The following is a 22,770-nucleotide window of genomic DNA, read 5'->3' as shown; positions in this document are numbered from 1 at the left end:
CTGATTCATGGTCTTGGGAGACATTCGACACTGCACAAAACTCCGATTTCGGTCTCCATAATTTTACACGGCAGACAGTCCATCATTCCAACCCCTAGTAAACCAATGCCCTGTGCTTAATGGAAGGTCGGACCCATGCCAGATTTCCAAGATTACTTCTGACTGCGTAAACGAGTTCCATTTAGACTCATTAATGCTAGGACCAGACAATGGGAGGGACCATGGGCTACGGTCCAGGACTGAGGGGCAGGTGGTCCAAGGGGAGATGTGTGGTAGAAAGGCAAACTCTCAAGAGGTGGGGGCAGATGTGGTGCAAAAATTATTTCTGCCTTCCTGGTAATAATGGCACTCTGGTACCGCCCGCACGTGTCACCCATGGTGGCATGAGCTAGAGCTGGCCTTAGCAGGTGGGGGCATAACTGCTGAGTGTCGCCATGAACTGTGACAACTTCAGCCACTGCTGTGTGTAAAGTTAACATTAGTTAAGCTATGAGCTGGACTACGGGAACTCTCTACGTAGGAATCACCTCACGCCTCCAGAGGAGACTACAGACAATACAAACCTGAAGAAACTACTGACAATACAAAACTCAGCGGCAAGACTCATCCTCGACCTCCCGAGACGGACTCGCATCACCCCGTACCGCAAGAAGCTACACTGGCTCCGGATCCACCGGAGATGCCAGCTCGAGAGGTTGACCCGCGCATACAAAGCCCTCACAGGGAAGGTGGCTAGCATATCTAGCGCCTCAAGACCCTCGCAGGAGATCTGCTGTGCTTTAGAAATCCGGATTGATTGAGTTTGCCTTCTGGGATCTGTAGTTTTCCAGAAGTAGTATGTTATTAATAAGTGAAAGTAGGAACCAGATTAAGGTGCCACAGAGGAAATGAGGTTACTTGGCAGAGGTGTTTGTGAAAGTAGAGGCCACGAGCTGCACTCTCGGACCACAGACAGCACCAATCGAGTCCAGATTCCCTCTCAAGAATCCGCGCTGCTGCTGTCCTAAAATGGAAATTACCCAGCCAACCAGAGCCAGAGAATCAGGCCGCCACGGTGTGGTGTTTAAAACAATGGGTGTGTGTCTGTAGCGCACAATAGCCCTCTTTGCTGGCAGCAGAGCGCTAGTGGGTAAAGTGCATGTGCCTGAAGCTGCAGGCAGGAACAGGGCACGCTTCCCACCCCCTTGCCAATGAGACGGCTGCCCCAAGGCCCTGGTTCACAAATTACCACGAGTCAGGCCGGAAAGCTATCCAAGACCACATACAACAACACGGCTGTGCGGTTGGCATCTGTAGGGCGCTTCGTGGCAGCATTAAGACGTCGCAGCACTGTCTCCTAGACCTTTCTTAGGGACCTGCACCCCTGCACCGTGATTGGGCAGAGCACCTTTGAAGAAGGAGGCGTCTGCGCGTGCGCAGTAGAGAGCCCAGTTTGTTAAGGGAGGTTTAATGTTTAGCAGCAAACACCTCTGCGTAGGTCTAGCCAACGGCAGCAAGAGGTACAAGAAGAAATAGAACTGGATGCAGTTGTAGCCCTGGACATGTGAAAAAAAAGTGAAAATCGCCTTTTCTTTCTTCCTCCGCTTAAACTTTCCATCTTGAACATCTACAGTCACCAGCTGATGACTATTACAGCAGGATGCTTTAATTCGCTGCTGGAGGTCAGTCCAGAAGAGCAGACGTTTATATCCACCCTGCAAGTCACCCTCAGGCATAAAGCTCTCCAGCCCCAGAGTGTGATGGAAACAGAAGTAGGACTGCGATTGCCATCGAGCTCATGAACAGTGGGGTTAGACAAGATGTTTAACCCCTCAAACACAGGGGTCAGGCGAAGAGGAAGGTGCGCGCCTGGGAGTGCGCCAGGAGTTGATGCTTAGACAATCGGTAGCCCCCCCCCCCCCCCCCCCCCTGTCCCCAAAGAAAGCACCATCGAACGTAAACAAATGCTTTCTGGCGTGACCATCATGTCAACATGACCATAATCTCGACCCGAGCTCTTCTATCTACAGGTTTAGTAATCTAGAACCCTCCCCCCTCCAAACAGGTCTTAATTTTCGAGTTTACCCTGTTGCACTGTTCATTCCACATTTATTATGTACTTGTCAGACTGGTGAGCACTTCAAGATTCGAGGTTTCAGACCTTATGGGGAGATGCAACATACGGTTTCTTTCGAACTCGGAGCGCAAGCGTTGCTATGATAAAAGTATCAAATGCAAAAAGAACAGATGATGGACTGATGCTGAACCTGTCAAACATTCACCCCCACTCACAGATCTGGGTTTAATCCATAGTGTTTTTTTCTTACCACACCATTCCAGTTTAGACTAAGCCATATGCTAATCAGTCTTGACCCTGTTCCTCATTGGAACAGTCCAGCCCAAACTACCAGGCCAGGTCCTCCCTGGACAGAAACAAGCATCCTGGGACTGGTTTCGGGGCATCACCTCTCATCAGCCAGGATAGCTTGAATCTGGAGGAAAAGTATGGGCAACATACCTGCCACTCTGAGCAGTGTGTGTGATGTCAGCAGAATTGTGCATTAATACTAGAACAAAAGATGTTCATGACCATTTAGAAACTCATTTTTTGTTGTTGTATGGTTTACATTTATGTTTTTTCCTGATGCAGATAAAAGTGTCTTCAAAAAGTTCATCAACAGGGGGACGTTATTTAACACATTATTAATGTCGGAATACATCAAGCAACACTCGAGACGTGAACACGAGGTGAACAGACTACGGTTGGGGGGGGGGGGGGTGACTAAATGTTTTTACATTTTGAGAAGCAACTTTAAAAAAAAATATTCGGTTAAGCACAAGAAAACCATAACAAAGCAAAAAAAATGACTTAAAATATACGATCAAATTACAGTAGATAATTAAAGGCAGTATCGTAAATACATAACAAATTTTAGAAGTAATTAATTTTGATTTCAGATTAGCAGATTCTGGGTAAGGGCATCAAATGGATCCGTTTTTGGCACACGCCACAGCTCCAATATTCAGCTCAAGTTTTAGTTTCATGACTGCATACGTCACGAAGATAGCAGCATGCACAATAAAACTTACACATGGTTGACAGCGTGGGCATGGCGGTAAAAATAAACCATCACGTGACCCGGAAATGCTCGCCAACCGGAACCCTCCGGGCTGCTTTCCAAAACATCTGTCCGTGTGCCGTGCAGACGAGCACACAGACTCTTCGGTGCGCCAGTCCCTCCCAGACTCCAGAGCACGAACCAGGAAGGCGGAGAACCAGGGAAAATCTAAAATAAACAGTGGTGTCCAGTGCTGAGCCAGCTTCTGCTAACAGAGCTGGGAAGAAAAAACACACCCCTTCCTTCTGTGGTAGCGTCTTTGCTTCCTTTCCTTACAGATGTTTTCTGTAAGATGCCTCTGCCCCCCCTCAACCCCCCTCTCTTGCAGCTGAAAAGAAACTTAAGAACAGGCCCAGAGCTACTGGGTCAGAAGTACTCGTCACGTGCTGCAACTGTACTGGCAAAAATAGATAGCAAAATACTAGTCATCGCGTACCTCGTGTAGCCAGCGGCAAGTGTCGAATGAGGCGCGCTAGCCAATCCCGCCATGATAGGTCCTGAAGGCCCGGGAAGGCCAATGTCCATCACTGCCTCTGCAGAGTCATGCTGAGGTTCCACTAGCCCATTCAGAGCTAGCACGGAAGGCCATCGCCAGAGCCCCTAGGTACACCCCCACTAGAGTCTATGGGTGCACACTGCACCTATAGACTCTGGCCTATGGGTGCCACTGCGGAGCCATGGTGAGGTACCACTAGCCGAGGCAGAGCTAGTGCTGAAGGCTATTGCCAGAGCCTATGGGTAGGCCCCACAAGAGCCTATAGGTGATCACTGCTCCTACAGTTTCTAGCCTATAGGTGCTACTGAGGAACAATGGTGAGGTACAGATAGCATGGAAGACCATCGCCAGAGCCTCTAGGTAGCCCCCACTTGAGTATATAGGTGCACACTGTCCCTATAGATTAGTCTATATGTGCTACTGCAGAGCCATGCTGAGGTTCCACTAGCCCATTCAAAGTTAGTGCTGGCGGCCATCGTCAGAGCCTCTAGGTAGCCCCCACTAGAGTCTAAAGGTGCAAACTGCACCCATAGATTCTAGCCTATAGATGCCACTGAGGAACAATGGTGAGGTATAGCTGGTGTGGAATACCATCGATAGGGCCTCTAGGTATCCTCCACTCGAGTGTAGATGCCCACTGCCCCTATAGACTCTAGTCTATAGGTGCTACATCGGAGTCATGGTGAGGTACCACTAGCCCAAGCAGAGCTAGCATTGAAGGCCATTGCCAGAGCCTCTGGGTAGCCCCCCCTGTGAGTATAGGTGCACACTGCACCTATAGACTCTGGCCTATAGGTGTCACTGCAGAGCCATGGTGAGGTACCACTAGCCAAGGCAGAGCTAGTGCTGAAGGCCATTTGCAGAGCCTCTGGTAGCCCCCACTAGAGCTTATAGGTGATCGCTGCACCTATAGATTCTAGCCTATAGGTGCCACTGAGGAACAATTGTGAGGTACAGCTAGCATAGAAGACCATCGCCAGAGCCTCTAGGTAGCCCCCACTAGAGTCTATAGGTGCTCGCTGCTACTATAGATGCTAGCCTATAGTGCCACTGCGGAGCCATGGTGAGGTACAGCTAGCTAGCCCAGGCAGAGATGGCGCTGAAGGCCATTGCCAGATCCCCTAGGTAGCCCCCACGTGAGCATATAGGTACACATTGCCCCTATAGACTCTAGTCTATAGTTGCCACTGCGGAGCCATGGTGAGGTACAGCTAGCTAGCCCAGGCAGAGATGGCGCTGAAGGCCATTGCCAGATCCCCTAGGTAGCCCCCACGTGAGTATATAGGTACACATTGCCCCTATAGACTCTAGTCTATAGTTGCCACTGCGGAGCCATGGTAAGGTACCGCTAGCCCAGGCAGAGTTAGCATGGAAGGCCATTACCTGAGCCTCTGGGTAGCCCCCGCTGGAGTCTAGAATATATGTCGTTACTACGCATTCCATTGCAACGCATGCCTTTACCACGCATGCGTTACAACGGAATGTGTTTTCCACGCTTTGCCGTTACCGCGATTTTACCTTTACTCCGCTTTTTCTTTTTTTGGGGGGGGGGGGGGGGGAGACCCCCCCAAGCCCCCTTTCTTCTTTTTTTTCCTTTTTATGCAGGTCTCCGCCGACACTGAAAACGGACTGATGCTTTTTTTCAGATTAGGATGACGTTGTTCCGTGATGACGTTGCTTGCGTGGTGAAGATGGTCGTTGAAGCATTACCCGTTGTGAAGACGTTTACGAGGTAAGTGTATCGTTGTAAATGTAATGCGTGGAAAATGCTTCGTGGTAAAGGCTGTTTCCCTGGAGTCTATAGGTTCTGGCTGCACATTAGCTTTCAGAGTCCACAGCACTCCCATGTTCAGGAGGCCACCCTGACACCATGGAGAAGAGCCGCCATGTCTTCAAAGGACTGCAGTGGCCTCAAAGAGAGAAAAAACTAAGATTCTGAACTGTCAAGGTCATTTGTGTGCAACACCAGTGAATGTTACTCGGTCATTCAAAGTGCCATACAGCAGTCTGTCCACTGGGCTCCCAGAGCATCACACTCTCCACGCGCTCCGACAATCCTGGACCTTCAAACACTTCCCCTCCTTGTAACCTGGGAGGTGTTTTTTTTTTTTTTAATACCCGAGAGAAAGATCGCAGGTGACAGACCAAGGGCACGTTTCCTGACAACCATTGGGCATGCCCACCAATGCCACACTGCATAACAGGTGCACTTCCGGGGGCTCGGCGTGTGAGGAAGTGACGTGCATCAATGGACACTGAAGAGTTGGTGTAGAGAGAAAAGTAATGCAATTAAGAATTGTGTTGGTTGGTAATAGAGCCAAATTACTTTACGCTTCTGAATTCTGTGTGAGGACAAGTGCTGCCAATCAGAATACATTAACAACAGCGGTTAACCTATGAACATTCACCACCAACCTCCACCCTCACCAGTTAAAAAAAAAAACAACAACAAACAACACACACACAGCAGTAGTCAGCAATTACAGTAAAAGCCACCAGCATTGTTCTGTGTTTATATATTGTTGGCAGGGCGAGAAAACTACAAGGCCATGCCCCTGCGGCATTCACATATTGGCCTCTCAGGTTAGTTTTGGTGGTTGGCGAGCTCACCGCAGCGCACTTATGCCATGTGTTCTGAGATGCTCTTCAGATCACCGTGTGGCTATAGTGCGGAAGACGAACTGTGTGACCCTTTAAGTTTCTGCACTCTATACGGTTTTGCAATTTATTTTCAGTGCTTTTCTCTGCAAACTGGTAGCATGCATCCGGTGCCGCACTCCGAACTCCTACCTTTCAGCCAGACGGGCCCCAGATGCCTCGGAGTGGAGTTGGCCACTTTGGACATGCCACTCTCTTACAGTGGTGACCCAGCTTCTTCCTGCAGCCCCAAAGGCGTGGAGTCAACACCAGAAGTATCTGAAGGTCAACAGGTTGAGAGAATTTGGTCTGCAACATAAAACTGAAACGTCTACGTGTGACTACCCTCAACGCTCCATGGAGGACCACAGATAACTGGGGAGGCAGCCCCTTCCTTCTCTGAACTCCATCTGCAGTGCCGGAACCCCATGGACACCTTCAGGCCACTGGTCTGGAAAGTTTGGTGCTGGACAGGTCCTCTCTCGAATAGGTAACTAGGTGACATCACTTGCGCCATAAGTCTAAATCTCTCGGGCTGGCTTGTGGAGTTCCGAGGGAGCCTCGCTATCACTCCGTCGACTTAATATCAACGTCAGGCTGATGGTGGGTCTCATTACAGCTCATGGCTTCCTATTCAATACGTTTGTAGAGGATACCCAGAATCTCCTCTGTCCGGATATGCATCTGTAGGACGTATGACCCAGGAGAAAGCCCAACAGCAGTAAAAGTTGTGAAAAATATGGGACTCGATCTGGACGACACCCTTTCCTTAAAGGCTCAGATTGGCCGGATCGTTCAGTTCTGAATTTCCCGTCTTTAACAACTATGGAAGTCTCTGCTTGGCTTACTCGAGCAGCTGTAATGGTCCTGGTGCCCGGCCCAGCAATCTAGGCTGGTTATGGGAACTCGCTGCACCCAGAGGGCTGCCGAGATCCACCGGTCTCTTCTGCAGGTTACTCAGATTGCCGTGCCTCATCAGATGCTGCACGATCGCAAATAACACCGTGCAAATCCATCCTGGAGGACCCGTCGGAGGCCACCGTCTTCACAAAGGATCACATTGACGAACGGTCTCTTGTAGTCTATGCGCAGATGAACGATGCATGGATCCCTAAGGGGCCCAGGGCTCATGCTTAGGATCCCATTAAAGGCCTCGTGAAAGTCCACATTTCCAGGAGCAGCGAGGGTGGCATTTGGGCTTGGTGATGGGTGTGGAGAAGGCAGTCGTGAGTGCCAGTCTGCTTCCAAAGCTGCATTTCACCATAAATCTCAGCCTCAAAAAGATGCTCTAAGCCAGGCTATGCATTTCCATGTCCCTGGAGAAGGGCCACCAATGAGCTTAGCCCAACAAGAGGTGCACAGTCTTTAGTGTAGGGGACTTCTTAAATGTGTAATTCAGCCCCAAAATGTGTTTGAGCCCCTGGGACCTCCCACTTTCCTGGCCTCTGGATCAGGACATTCTGTGCTCTAATGCCTTCAGGACGCCTGCGATGCATGTGACTCTTGGCAAGTGGTCCACCCAGGTCATAGGTCAAACCTCAACAATTCTGTTTGTGCGCAGCTTACACCCCCTCAGAGGCAGCTCCGCCTGTTCAGAGTCACACCTCAACCACGCACTCAAAAAAAGTGCCAGGGACTGACAGCGGGCGGGCATGGGCCTGTAGTGTAAAGAGCTGTAAACACAGGTCCTGACCCGCACCCTGTCAAAGCGTCTCAGCTCCTTGGCAATGCAAGAATATATGCGATCTCAGGTGTCTGTGTGTGTGTGTGTGGGGGGGGGGGGGTAACTTCGGAGTCCCCATTTCACACCTTTGTGGTCTCGCTCCCCTGGAAGACATTGTGCAGCTGGAAAAAGACAACATAACTTCCCAATAAGAAATTTTATTTTTGAAAAATTGCAAATGGAAGTAAGGAATTCCTTAATATTTATAGCCGCGACTCAAGCTGGAACTTTTGGGGGGTTCGATACCATGGCCAGTTGGCTCAGGTAGACCCGGGTGCTGGTCAAACAGCAGAATGGACACGTTTGGAAAATGTTCTTAAACCTGAAGTTAATTACACTTTAACTGTTCAGGGCTGAGCAGACACCGCCCCCCCCCCCCCCCCATCTGAAGTAAGAGAGGCAGGTTCCAAATGCAACAAGGGGAATCGTTTTCCCTCAACGTGAGCGCCTGGTGAAAATGCACAAGTCCAGAGCCTTGGCGAGGCAGTGCGATCTGGGGTTTCAGCACAAGGGCGGAGAGGCCTCCCCGGTGCTGGCTGTTAGGAGCCGAGCCCACGATGTATACCTACTCCTTCACGGCACTGCCGAACCGTGACTGGGCGCCAACGTCCCGCCACACTGATGCCGAGAAGCGTACACACCAACGAGTGATGCGACTGCACTACAGAACTGCTTTTACAAGTAAAGAAAGTTAGAGAACATCTCCCCCCCCACCCCACCCCAGCAACAACGTGTGAAGATGGGCAAAGCCGGCCCTCACAGAGCAAAGCTCGGTTCCTGCCCCTTTTAAGCCACAGGCGTCCAGCCTAGGTTCAACAGGGAGGAACTCTGCCGGATATCCTGGATATTTTTACGTCGGTGGGTATTCTGCAAATGTGGCCGGTATTCGGCCCCCCTGCACCCCGCGGACACGCTTGAAATGTGTGCAGGAAAAACGGGGCTAGGTCTATAGTAGTGCGGTCCATCTGGTGGAATGACGTGCTCGGTGTGCCAGGCATGGGCAGACTGTAAACTCTGCTTAATAGACAGTTAGTGTGACTCGCACACAAACACCCTATCTGTGCCTTGCTTACAACCAGTGCCTGAATTTTTTCACGTCTCTCTCCTCGCAAAGAGCCAAGAAGTCATGTTTCTAAGCGACATTATGGCAACGCCTTGCCATGGCACCACGTATTAGGTGCATTATCCATGGAGAAAGAAGTGATGCACCACAGAACTTCCTCTTATATAAACAACGTATTTACGACTTCTTGTCACCTGACATGGTTTTCCACTAGTACCCTACTTACCAAGTCTCCATCATCTTATCTATTGTGGCAATGCTCCCCCTAGCCAGACCTAATGTATTACGGACTAACACCCAGCCAGCAACCCCTCTGGGGTATCGAGGTCTTCTGCGCCCTGGTGTTTACCACCTTCCATTCCTCAGGAAGCCTCCGAGACAGGTTACTGCTGGTCCGTCCCCCCGGGGTCCTTTGTGGCGGGCCCCGTGCATGCCAACACACTGTCTGCTGAACAAGAAGCACTCTACCCAGGGGCACAAGGGCGACGCCAGGATTCCTTCTGCCGGAAGTACGCCGTGAACTTGGGCCCAAAGGCCCCTGGCACCCAGTGGGCCTGTCTGAGCCGGGAGGATGAACAGAGCTCTTCTGTTCCACAGGGAGCAGGCCGTGGGCGCGGGTGGCCCCTGGCTTCCAAGGCGCGGAGTCGGCTAGACCTAGGCAGGTCTGGGCTGGGCATGCCACTGTGCTATTGTAGTTGCACTTGTATAGTGCCTCGTACAACTACAGAGGCAACGAGGCGCTTTTCAGTCCATAGGGAGCAGGCTACACCCATGGTAGAACAGCGTTGAAGATTGTAGGGTTACCGCGTGGCCATATGGGACGCGTTTTGTTGTCCTATGTGATGACCAATGGGACGCTCCTACGGCATCACGTGACTCTCTGCTTACGCGGGGAAGTGATATACTTAGCTTTGTCTCAGACGAACCTCAAAACACAGTATTCAATTGAACTAAACACATGTTTTTCCTTCATACCAATTATCTCGATGTTTACACATTGCTATTTCACAGAAAGTTTTTTAGAAGCCATATTTCATGCTAGGGAAGGAGGCTTAATTTTCATTTTCAACTCTTTCAAGTTGCTGTGTTCCTCGTAAGATTTTTAAAAATTCTTGCCAGCTTGTGGTTTATGATAAAATTGTATATATTTATTATTACTTTATTATTTTTTTTTTTAACTCGTATGAGTTTTCAGACTGCCCACTAAAATCAAACACTTGCTGCTGGTAGCAGACGGAATGCCAAGTGAAAGTGCAGATTGGGTAAGTAGGACTAGAAACAGTTCACTGCTGAGGAAACAGCAACTCACCAGTTACTATAAACCAACCCTTAAGCTTTATTACGAGTATTCTCAGGTTAGCTTTAAAAACTTGGTTGCCAATTCTGGCTGTCGAGACAAATTATATTTTTTAGTGTGTCAGATTTATTTTAGCCCCGCTTCAACACAGCAACAAAAACTGCCAAGTTACTGTGCAGGGCTTTTTGTGGTAAGAGAGTGATGCTCTCAAGCAAATGCTTCACTTGCTGCACCACCAGACCCAGAGCTGCACCCCACTGATGAGGCCCAGTCAGGTCATTGTACACCTCTCCACCGGACCCAAAGCGGCACCCCACTGATGAGGCCCAGTCAGGTCACTGTACACCTCTCCACCGGACCCAAAGCGGCACCTCACCGATGAGGCCCAGTCAGGTCATTGTACACCTCTCCACCGGACCCAGAACTGCACCTCACTGATGAGGCCCAGTCAGGTCATTGTACACCTCTCCACCGGACCCAAAGCGGCACCCCACTGATGAGGCCCAGTCAGGTCATTGTACACCTCTCCACCGGACCCAAAGCGGCACCCCTCTGATGAGGCCCAGTCAGGTCACTGTACACCTCTCCACTGGACCCAAAGCGGCACCCCTCTGATGAGGCCCAGTCAGGTCACTGTACACCTCTCCACTGGACCCAAAGCGGCAGCCCACTGATGAGGCCCAGTCAGGTCATTGTACACCTCTCCACCGGACCCAGAACTGCACCTCACTGATGAGGCCCAGTCAGGTCATTGTACACCTCTCCACCGGACCCAAAGCGGCACCCCACTGATGAGGCCCAGTCAGGTCATTGTACACCTCTCCACCGGACCCAAAGCGGCACCCCACTGATGAGGCCCAGTCAGGTCATTGTACACCTCTCCACCGGACCCAAAGCGGCACCCCACTGATGAGGCCCAGTCAGGTCACTGTACACCTCTCCACTGGACCCAAAGCGGCACCCCACTGATGAGGCCCAGTCAGGTCATTGTACACCTCTCCACCAGACCCAGAGCTGCACCTCACTGATGAGGCCCAGTCAGGTCACTGTACACCTCTCCACCGGACCCAAAGCGGCACCTCACCGATGAGGCCCAGTCAGGTCATTGTACACCTCTCCACCGGACCTAGAGCAGCACCTCACTGATGAGGCCCAGTCAGGGCATTGTACACCACTCCACCGGACCCAGAACTTCACCTCACGATTGAGGCCCAGTCAGGTCATTGTACACCTCTCCACCGGACCCAGAACTGCACCTCACTGATGAGGCCCAGTCAGGTCATTGTACACCTCTCCACCGGATCCAGAGCTGCACCTCACGGATGAGGTCCAGTCAGGTCATTGTACACCTCTCCACCAGACCCAGAGCTGCACCTCACTGATGAGGCCCAGTCAGGTCATTGTACACCTCTCCACTGGACCCAAAGCGGCACCCCACTGATGAGGCCCAGTCAGGTCATTGTACACCTCTCCACCGGACCCAAAGCGGCACCCCACTGATGAGGCCCAGTCAGGTCATTGTACACCTCTCCACCGGACCCAAAGCGGCACCCCACTGATGAGGCCCAGTCAGGTCACTGTACACCTCTCCACCGGACCCACAACTGCACCTCAATGATGAGGTCCAGTCAGGTCATTGTACACCTCTCCACCGGACCCAGAGCTGCACCTCACTGATGAGGCCCAGTCAGGTCATTGTACACCTCTCCACCGGACCCAGAGCTGCACCTCACTGATGAGGCCCAGTCAGGTCATTGTACACCTCTCCACCGGACCCAGAGCTGCACCTCACTGATGAGGCCCAGTCAGGTCATTGTACACCTCTCCACCGGACCCTGAGCTGCACCTCACTGATGAGGCCCAGTCAGGTCACTGTACACCTCTCCACCAGACCCTGAGCTGCACCTCACTGATGAGGCCTAGTAAGGTCCGTGCTTGCTCCACCACGGACCCCAAGCTGCACCTCACTGATGAGGCACAGTAAGGTCCTTCCCTGCTGTACTACCGGACCCAGAGCTGCACCTCACTGATGAGGCCCAGTCAGGTCATTGTACACATCTCCACCGGACCCTGAGCTGCACCTCACTGATGAGGCCCAGTCAGGTCACTGTACACCTCTCCACCAGACCCTGAGCTGCACCTCACTGATGAGGCCTAGTAAGGTCCGTGCTTGCTCCACCACGGACCCCAAGCTGCACCTCACTGATGAGGCACAGTAAGGTCCTTCCCTGCTGTACTACCGGACCCAGAACTGCACCTCACTGATGAGGCACAGTAAGGTTGAAACTGGTCTGGTTGGTTTTTGTTCCCATTCAGAGTTGAGCTGGCCAGAGGGCTCCATCTGTAATGCTTCTATTGGAGCAGGACCAAGGCTGATTTACATATGATTGGTCCTCTCAAGCACTGGCACAGACCAGTGAAAAATAACAGTATACTGGGTTCAGAGTAATTCCATCCACAATATAATATATTGTATTACATTCCCGTTTTTTGTCTCTACAACAACATGCACTATAAAGCTTGATCGGGGCGGTACAATGAAGGGATTTTAGGGTGACACAATCAAGTCTCAGCAGACAGAACTGCTGCTTCCTACGAGAGAACCAAATTGCTTAACACTAGCAAAAATGCATACTTCTAACCCACAGTGGAGATACACTTTACTAAATCAGAGCAAAGATCCCATCAAACATACATACTGCTAATTCCCAGCAGAGATACCAAGTGGTAAACATCAGCAGACGTTTACTGCTAAACCACAACAGAGATGCAGAGATACACACTGCTTATTCTCAGCAGAGATACACACCGCTAAGGCTCAGCAGAGATACAAGCCGCTAATTCTCAGCAGAGATGCACGCCGCTAATTCTCAGTAGAGACGCACGCCGCGGCTTATTCTCAGCAGAGACGCACTCCGCTGATGCTCGGCAGAGACCCACGCTGCTGATTCTCAGCAGATACACGCTGCGAGTTCACAGCAGAGATACATTTTCTAAAATCTGTGTAGAGAGGCACTGCTAAATTTCTGCTGAAGCATGTGCTACTGAATCAGGCGGGGTACACACTGCTAAGTAATACAAGAGATACATTATGCTTAATAACTGCAAAGATAAACTCTGAAAAACTTCAGAGGCGCTTTACTAGTGTATCTTGCAGGAGAGGTGTGCTGCCATGGTCGACAGGCGATACACACTACTATAGCTCCCAAAAGACTACACACACACTAATGTCCGTTGCCTATTGGGCATGGATGCCACTCTAAACCCTGCCAGCACCCTAGGATTTGGGGAGCCCAACCAGCACTTCGTAATCAGCTCAAGAGGCCTCAAGCTGCTTTCGGTAAACGTTTGCGATACGTCTATTATAGATTTTATATATATATATATATATATATATATATATATATATATACATACATATATACACACACACATAATGCTCATTAGCACTTAAATTGCATACAGAATACATGCATGAACACACGTGAGACCACGAGCTTGGCCTGCCTTTGGGGATGTGGTGAAAGTGTAGCATTTGGAGCTGGGAAGGATAAGCCAGGAGTACCAGACAGGATGGGGAGGCTGGTCAAGGCACATCCTGGGTACGTGAGGCCCTGGTATGGGCCACCACTGAGTGACAGTGTAGTATTTGAGGCTGGGGAGGATAAGCCAGGGGTACCAGACAGGATGAAGTCAATGGTCAACGCACAAGCTGGGTACCAAACAGGATTAAGTGGATGGTCAAGGCACATTCTGGGTACCAGACAAGATGAAGCAGATGGTCAAGGCACATGCTGGGTACCACACAGGATGAAGTCAATAGTCAACGCACAAGCTGGGTACCAGACAGGATGAAGCGGATGGTCAAGGCACTTGCTGGGTACCAGACAGGATGAAGCGGATGGTCAAGGCACATGCTGGGTACCACACAGGATGAAGTCAATAGTCAACGCACATGCTGGGTACCAGACAGGATGAAGCGGATGGTCAAGGCACATTCTGGGTACCAGACAGGATGAAGCGGATGGTCAAGGCACATGCTGGGTACCAGACAGGATGAAGCGGATGGTCAAGGCACATGCTGGGTACCAGACAGGATGAAGCGGATGGTCAAGGCACATGCTGGGTACCAGACAGGATGAAGCGGATGGTCCAGGCACATGCTGGGTACCAGACAGGATGAAGCGGATGGTCAAGGCACATGCTGAGTACCAGACAGGATGACGCGGATGGTCAAGGAACATCCTGGGTACCAGACAGGATGAAGAGGTTGGTCAAGACACATCCTTGGTACGTGAGGCCCTGATATGGGTAAGAGAGTGAATGTGTAGTATTTGAGGTTGGGGAGGATAAGCCAGGGGTACCAGACAGGATAAAGAGGATGGTCAAGGCACATCCTTGGTACGTGAGGCCCTGATATGGGTAAGAGAGTGAATGTGTAGTATTTGAGGTTGGGGAGGATAAGCCAGGGGTACCAGACAGGATGAAGTCAATGGTCAACGCACAAGCTGGGTACCAAACAGGATTAAGTGGATGGTCAAGGCACATGCTGGGTACCATACAGAATGAAGCGGATGGTCAAGGCACATGCTGGGTACCAGACAGGATGAAGCGGATGGTCAAGGCACATGCTGGGTACCAGACAGGATGAAGCGGATGGTCAAGGCACATGCTGAGTACCAGACAGGATGACGTGGATGGTCAAGGAACATCCTGGGTACCAGACAGGATAAAGAGGATGGTCAAGGCACATCCTTGGTACGCGAGGCCCTGATATGGGTAAGAGAGTGATAGTGTAGTATTTGAGGCTGGGGAGGATAAGCCAGGGGTACCAGACAGGATGAAGTCAATGGTCAACGCACAAGCTAGGTACCAGACAGGATGAAGTGGATGGTCAACGCACATGCTGGGAACGCGTGGCCCTGGTATGAGCTACCACTGAGGATAACTCAGTGGGCAAGGTGGAGATTTCGGGCAATTGGTGGTCACACCGTGGTCTTCACGACCAGGAGCAGCAGCTTCACGGCGGGGGAGGAACAGCAGCAAACCCAAATAACGTTTGCGGCATCTGTGGAGTTTCAGGACTGCAGCCAGCGCTGTAACCCACAGGACTACCGGCAGTTAATGTATACCTTGGAGGACTCTGTGATCCTGCTCTGCGCCAAGCAGCCTGTGGCTTCTTGTCCTCTCAGATGTCATCCCCGACTCCCCACCTGCTTACAACTCAGGCGTCTGGTCCGGCCCACTTCCGGGGAAGGAGTTTGTAGGCCCGGAGGGAGGCCACGCGTGGCTCCCACCAGACCAGGGTACTTCACCTGCGGCCACATGCAAGGATGGGCAAAGCCATGAACAAAACCAGAGGTGCACTGGCAGTGACTGACTGGTGTAAAAACGTTTACAAGGAAAGACTCATGTAAAAACAACTTGTGAACAGACAGTCCAGTACAAAACAACTTGTGAACAGACAGTCCAGCGCAAAAACATGTGCATGGACAGTCCAGTGCAAAAACAACTTGTGAACTGACAGTCCGGTGCAAAAACCAACTTGTGAACTGACAGTCCGGTGCAAAAACAACATGTGAACTGACAGTCCAGCGCTAAAACAAAGTTTACACGGAAGGACCAGTGTAAAAACAACTCATGTACAGACAGCCCTACAGCGTGTGTCTGGCAGTCCGAGGGTAAAACAACGTTTACACAGAGGGAAAAAGTGCAAAAACAACTTGTGCACTGACAGCCCAGTGCAAAAACAACTTGTGCTGACAGCCCAGAGCAAAAACAACTTGTGCACTGACAGCCCAGTGCAAAAACAACGTGTGCACTGACAGCCCAGAACTAAAACATTATTTACCCAGAAAGACCAGTGTAAAAACAACATTTGCACGGACAGTCCAGTACTAACTAAAACGACATCTACACAGAAAAACCAGTGTAAAAACAACATTGTCTCAGTTATGGTCGGTATCTATGCCATGAGTAAAACTACATTTTAAAGACGCATATTCAGCGACGCCAACCTTCTCTCGAAACAGAAGGTGAAAAATGCGCCTCCAATGACCTCTGGGTATCTGGGGCCATCGCCCCTTCGAATACTAAAACCTGATGAAGTAACAACAGATGAATACATGTCAGTTCGGCGAGTTAAATGAGAACCGGGCGGTTCTGTTCCGCACCCACACGAGTGCATCCACGTATAAGGCATCCTCTGTATTTTGTAAGTTGTTCCCACTGGAAAGTAATGGCAGCTTCGCATCTACGGTGTCCTTCCTGGTAGAAATGCAGTTGTTACTGTATCTAAACAGAATAGGCAATTTTGTATTTTTTCTAGGTTTGTTTCAACTTTTCGCAAATAAATACCCTTTCAACTGTATTCTCTTTCAAGCAGCCGGTGGGACCCAGCTCTCCACTGCTCATTTGTATAGAACTGGTTGAAAAGTATGTTTTCTAGTTGATAAAGTGAGTTTTCAAGTTGTAGGTACAAGGGGACCTCCCAGGCCAATGTACAGTAAAAATATGTGCCCAACATCACATTCGCATAGGTTTTTCCTGCGGAGGAACGGGGAGCTGCTCCAGGTTACACCACAAGGCTGGTCTTTAACTAGTCTAGCATCGCTGGCTCTGGCCTGGCTTAATCTCGCGATGCCTGGAGCCCCCAAGCCGCGCGCATCTCAATGGGCACTTGACAAATCTAATGGTTTCTTCTGGCACAGATCGCCTCCACGGCTGACCCGGGCCAAATAACCTCATGAAAAGATAAAGAAAACATAGTTGTCAAAATGATTCATGCCTGAATGTTCAATGAACAGCACTAAGCATGCTGGGGCTTGTAGTTTCGCCATGTTCACTCAAGGGTATACAACAAGTTCTTTCAAGGTTCGTATGGTTACTTGCGTTCTATTGTTGGCCCAAATGTTATAAATGTTTGAAATTCCGGACCAATGACTTGGGACAGATTGACAGATGTGAAAACCTTTAGAACTGTCCTGTATTACAAAAAAAAAAAAAAAAAAAAAAAAAAAGTAAAAAAGGAAGCTCTATATTTTGCGCAACTTTTGCTTCCACATAATACATACATTCTTTGGTGGTCGCATTGCACAAATATTTTACACGCAGAGTAAAATGGGACGCTCTGCAATTTCACTTTTCAGGAATGTAGTGCAGAACCACATCGGGCTTAAATCGGTATGCGTGATGAGGTGTTGACACCGGCAACAGAAATCGTGCACAGTGGACTTGCTGGTGCTTGTGAAAATGGCACAAGTCTTGTGTGTGTCAGGCAGCCCCCACTTTATTCCATGCCGGAACAGTGCAATTCTGGTCAAATGTGTCCAAGTGGGGGAAGCCGGGATTAGAACCCGGGTCCCTGCCTCCAAACTCTGCTTTCAGTCTTCTGCCATCAGCTAGACGGCTGCTCAAAAGGGCGATGATGTTGACTGCTAAAGGCAAACCCCAGACTCTGCCCATGTGCGCAGATGACAGACAGCTTGTCACTCACTGCGTGGGTAGACCGGAGACGCTGTTAGCAGACTTCCGGCCCCTCGACTGTCTAACCTTAAAATGCAAGGCCTACCCTGTCTCCAGCTGTACACATCCGGCGTCAGCTCCATCACTCCCCTGCATGGCTCTAGGCAGGTTTTGGAAATGCATTCGCTGCTTGTCCCTTCGCAATTTAACTGGCGGCGTTTCTGTGATTGTTTGCATGATAGCAGTTTCCATACAGCACTTGCTTTTAACGTCTTGTTGATTCGTGGCACTTTGCACAACAGTTTCAATTACCACCCAGTTCAGTGCCACAAAAGAGGGGGGAAATATGCAGAATCGCCTCGGCAAAGTCTGTACTAAAAGCCATGCACCCCATTCCACAGACGCAAACTGCAAGTGATTAGTAGTCTGCATTTTGTCTCTTCATGGCAGCTTCCATGTTAGTCTGGAGCTTATTTCAGTGCAGCCGGCACACCGCGTCCGGGTTGTAAAATTGTACTCTGAAGTTATCCCTTAGCAGCCATTCATCATAGGTTTTCCGCACAACTTCAAAGGGGGCGAGTAAGAATGTGTATAGATGGGAAAGGTACTTACATGTCCATTGATGCTTTATGATGGCTGGAAAGCGCCATGTACCGAACCGAACTGCTGGCAAACTAAGCACTAGGCCAGTTCTGCAGCTCAGTGCACACTTGTGGGACAGGACGGCAAAAACACGCAGGACAAGCACAGCACTGGAAATGGGACCGTGCACCACTGTCACGGGCAACACGGCAGCAGTACGTGAGGACACCCAAGACAATACCAGTGTTGTACAATGACACACTCAGCCCTGCAGCTCTCCACCTGTTCTCCATCACTTCTGATCATAGATTTGTTTAATGATTATAGCTTCTGGGAGGCTCCTTGTCACGCAGCCCTAGCTTTTGAACTAACGGCACATAGCATGCTGGGACTTGTAGTTTCTCATTGGCCATTGAAAATGATGGCGTCCAAGCCCTTGAAAAAGCCGGGAATGGATGAAGGTTTACCCAATCACACAAGGTTACTTGGCAGATGGGATGATAATACAAATAACAACGATACGAATAACTTGTTTTGTGTGTAACTTACAAGTGTTGTGGTTTCAGAGTGCTTGGTTTATGTCAATCGTGCACTCAGCCAATTAACTAACATAAGGCTGGGTACCAGGGCCACCTGTCCACAGTTTAAAAACCCTCCCTTCACCCCCGTGGTCCAAACTACAGAGTGGAACAGGACCTCCAGCGCACCTCGCTGCCCAACGACCTCTTAGCACCTGCCTTTTAGTCTAGCAACTCAGCATTCTGGGACGTGTAGTTTCACCTTTCCCATTGTAAACACAGGCCTAGAAGAGGCAGTAAACCAACCATGATTTAGTCTGGAAGTCAGCCTTGTGCCGAGGTCCCAAATGACAGCTATGCTCCTGGGCCCCGAAGCTGCTATCTACCTGGCCTTTCAGGCCGACTGCTTACGTTTTCTCTCAAAATCTGGCTTCTCTGAACGGCTGTGAAACTCAAATACAAGGCAGAAAGTGCTATGGTCGAGTTTTGAAGCAAGATTCAATTCCCGAAGGTTTATACGTTGTCACAATGCAGGACTACAAGTACCAGAATGCAAAGGGAAAGCAACTGAGGAAACAAGCAATTTACACCTAACACAGACCTGTCCGACATAACCAATACAGTGTCATCAAACATGCACTTCGTGGCCACGCATGGACTGAATTTATTCTAATTTAATTCTCTCATCGAGGTGGTAACATGATTCCAAGAAATCCTGCAACAGAAACAAGGTAGTAATCAGTTTAGGAACATAAACAGAGCTGGTGACTAAGTAGCGCCTGCGGTGTTGCAAGGAACCATGAAGTGATGATAACACGCGCTCATTTCCCCACCCATTGCCAAACCAAAGACTCGTCGAAGCGCCAGGATGATTTTTGGATGATAAATGGGCGCTTTACAATGTGATAACAACATGTTACAGGTGAGCCCAATTTCAGATCACACAATCACAGCACACCAAAGTCTTCACTGAGAATTACAGTTGAATTTGGCATTGAAGCACCAGTTGCCCTCAGCGCCGTGAAGCCGCAGAACATGGTGGCAAGCACTATGTGAAAAACACGTCATTTATTATCCCAAAGATCTCAATGTGTCCAGTGCTCGGTGTGAGCAGCCCCTGCAGTCCCGTGATGTGCATTCCGGAACTTGCAGCCACGAAATGACAACAGGGAAAATCGGCCTACAAGTACCAGGATGCAAAGCGAGAAGACCTGTTGACAGGCGCGAGAGAGCTGGGGCGTCTCACGCGAGTACACACCCCCGCTGTCACTTCTTACAGTTCTCCTGGCCGAGTTTCTAAACAACAACCTAACCTCGTAACGTTACATGGTGAGGGTGATTTACATTGGTCTCTCGAGACAAGATTTGTACACTCTAAACACACACTTTGTGGCAAAACCACCCCCACAGAGCCAACGACAGAGGGAACAGCAGCAGAACAACATCACACACGTCTTCGTGGAATTCCATTTTCCTCGCCACATGGGACAAACAGCCGCGGCGCACCAACAAAAACTGCCCAGTGAGCAGGGGACAATACACATTTCACACACACACACTCTCTGCTCTCCGAGAGAAACCCTTAGGGGGAAGAGGGTGCCGCACGCTCGGGGAAGCACCCCGGTACAAATTCAAAAAATGCTCCTGTTCTGGACGTATCCCGGGCCTGGTGTGGGTCTGCCCGGGTTTCCTGCACCAGACAGGCCCTGGATGCAAAACTAGGCCTCTTCTGGCGCGCCGGCAGCGGCCACAAACACGACCGAAAACTCCGCTGCAGGGACATTTACAACAACACACATCGGCCCCAAAAAGATACAAATCCAACAAGGTGGGGTGCGTCGTTCACGCTCCATAATCAACAAATACACAAACTCAGCGAGGAGTGGAAAAGTGAGAAAAATGCGAACGACTGAAAAGATGCAAACCAAGAATACCGCAGGAGCACAGAGGGTGCCCCGAATTCACACCACAAACAGCCTAAAAACAGCACCTCGTGCACAGAGTACAACATGTACCTTAAAGGCGCACCGCCTGGAATCTAACTTTAGATGCTCGGAGGCCGGAAAGAGCCACAGACCTCCCTCCATCACTCCTCCATGCGGCCACTCACCCAGACGAGGATCGAATTGCAGCCGGGGTTTCAGAAGCAGCAGCAAAAATAGGCAAAAAAAACTCCTGGCTGTCCCAAAGAGGCGAGTTCCGCGGGTCTGCCGGTCGCGCGAGGGAGAGATGTTGTTGTTTGTTGTCGGAACCCTCAAGCCTCAGACATTTTGTGGCGAGGGGCAAGCTGGGAAAGTCCGTCCGGAACAACAGGCGCCTCTGGGTGACTGAACTCTCTCACACAAACCCCTTCTTTTGGTGTTTTTCCCTCTGCCTGGTGCCTCCCTGCTCTGAAAGGAGAGGGGAGGGAACAGGGGGAGGGGAGGAGGGATGCCTGCCCTAAACCAGCCCCAAAACAGCGGCGAGGGCCCGGTGCCTACAGCTCGGAGTGGAAACCACAGCAGACGTCCCCCCTGACCGGCCTGTGATGAGTAAACTGCTCTGGTGTGGGCACGGACGGTCCCTTCCAGGGAGAAGAGGCTTTAAAATCAGAAACTACGAGTTCCGGGGCCTGGAGGGAATAGAAAGTTTTTGGGTGGGAAGAGACGGCGGCCCCGCCCCTCGGCTGTGCTGAGTTTGGTGTGAGCCTGTCCTTTAGAAGAGGCCCGGCTCCTCCTGTGACCCCCTATTCATCACCAGGGAGGCAGCAGCTGCATAGCTAAGGCCTCATGGCCGAAGGGGGAGGGGGTCCAGTGCCAGGCAGAGGAGGGGAGGGAGGGTGCAGAGACGCAGGACAGGCAGAAGAGGATGCATGCAGGGGGGCGCAGAGACGCAGGACAGGCAGTAGAGGATGCAGGCATTGGTATCAGAAAGGGCGAGCAGGCAAGAGGACCCAGAAGCTGAGGCAGAGCGTGCAGGCAAGAGGACCCAGTGCTGAGTGTGCAGGCAGGGGTATCAGAAAGGGCGAGCAGGCAAGAGGACCCAGAAGCTGAGGCAGAGCGTGCAGGCAAGAGGACCCAGTGCTGAGTGTGCAGGCAGGGGTATCAGAAAGAGCGTGCAGGCAAGAGGACCCAGCAGCTGAAGCAGCAGGCAGGGGGTGCAGGCAGAGGACCCAGCAGCTGAGGATGCAGGCAGAGGGTACAGGCAAGAGGACCCAGTGCTGGGTGTGCAGGCAGGGGTATCAGAGCGTGCAGGCAAGAGGACCCAGCAGCTGAAGCAGCAGGCAGAGGGTGCGGGCAGAGGACCCAGTGCTGAGTGTGCAGGCAGGGGTATCAGAAAGAGCATGCAGGCAAGAGGACCCAGCAGCTGAAGCAGCAGGCAGGGGGTGCAGGCAGAGGACCCAGCAGCTGAGGATGCAGGCAGAGGGTACAGGCAAGAGGACCCAGTGCTGAGTGTGCAGGCAGGGGTATCAGAAAGAGCATGCAGGCAAGAGGACCCAGCAGCTTAAGCAGCAGGCAGGGGGTACGGGCAGAGAACCCAGTGCTGAGTGTGCAGGCAGGGGTATCAGAAAGGGTGTGCGGCAAGAGGACCAGCAGCTGAGGATGCAGGCAGGGGGGCAGAGACGCAGGACAGGCAGAAGAGGATGCAGGCAGGGGTATCAGAAAGGGCGTGCAGGTAAGAGGACCCAGCAGCTGAAGCAGCAGGCAGGGGGTGCAGGCAGAGGACCCAGCAGCTGAGGATGCAGGCAGAGGCAGCAGGCAGGGCTTGTAGGCAAGAGGACCTAGCTGCTGAAGCAGCAGGCAGAGGGTGCAGGCAAGAGGACCCAGTGCTGAGTGTGCAGGCAGGGGTAAAGGGCTTGCAGTCAAGAGGACCAGCAGCTGAGGGTGCAGGCAGGGGTATCAGAAAGGGTGTG

The 22,770-nt window shown here is 51.0% G+C and overlaps 1 protein-coding gene across 4 annotated transcripts in view; it reads right to left on the bottom strand.

Moving 5' to 3' along the window:
* The window catches only part of BOC (BOC cell adhesion associated, oncogene regulated), a 120,917-nt gene extending 99,705 nt beyond the window's left edge, over nt 1-21,212 (bottom strand). The window contains exon 1 of one of the 4 annotated variants that reach the window (XM_085621012.1): nt 20,989-21,212. Coding sequence is in view for 1 of the 4 variants with exons in the window: in XM_085621008.1 (XP_085477134.1) it covers nt 18,391-18,428 (38 nt within the window). In the remaining 3 variants the exon portion in view is untranslated. Of the gene's footprint in view, nt 1-15,446; nt 15,525-18,390; nt 18,521-20,893 lie in introns of those variants that run through there. The other 3 variants (XM_085621009.1, XM_085621008.1, XM_085621011.1) reach the window with 3 other exon arrangements.
* Nucleotides 21,213-22,770: the final 1,558 nt, after the last annotated feature.

Source organism: Triturus cristatus, chromosome 8 (assembly GCF_964204655.1).
Source record: "Triturus cristatus chromosome 8, aTriCri1.1, whole genome shotgun sequence".
In the NCBI taxonomy this organism is placed as follows: Eukaryota; Metazoa; Chordata; class Amphibia; order Caudata; family Salamandridae; genus Triturus; species Triturus cristatus.
Note: the sequence above shows the minus strand (reverse complement) of the source record. Positions and strands in the feature narration are given on the sequence as shown.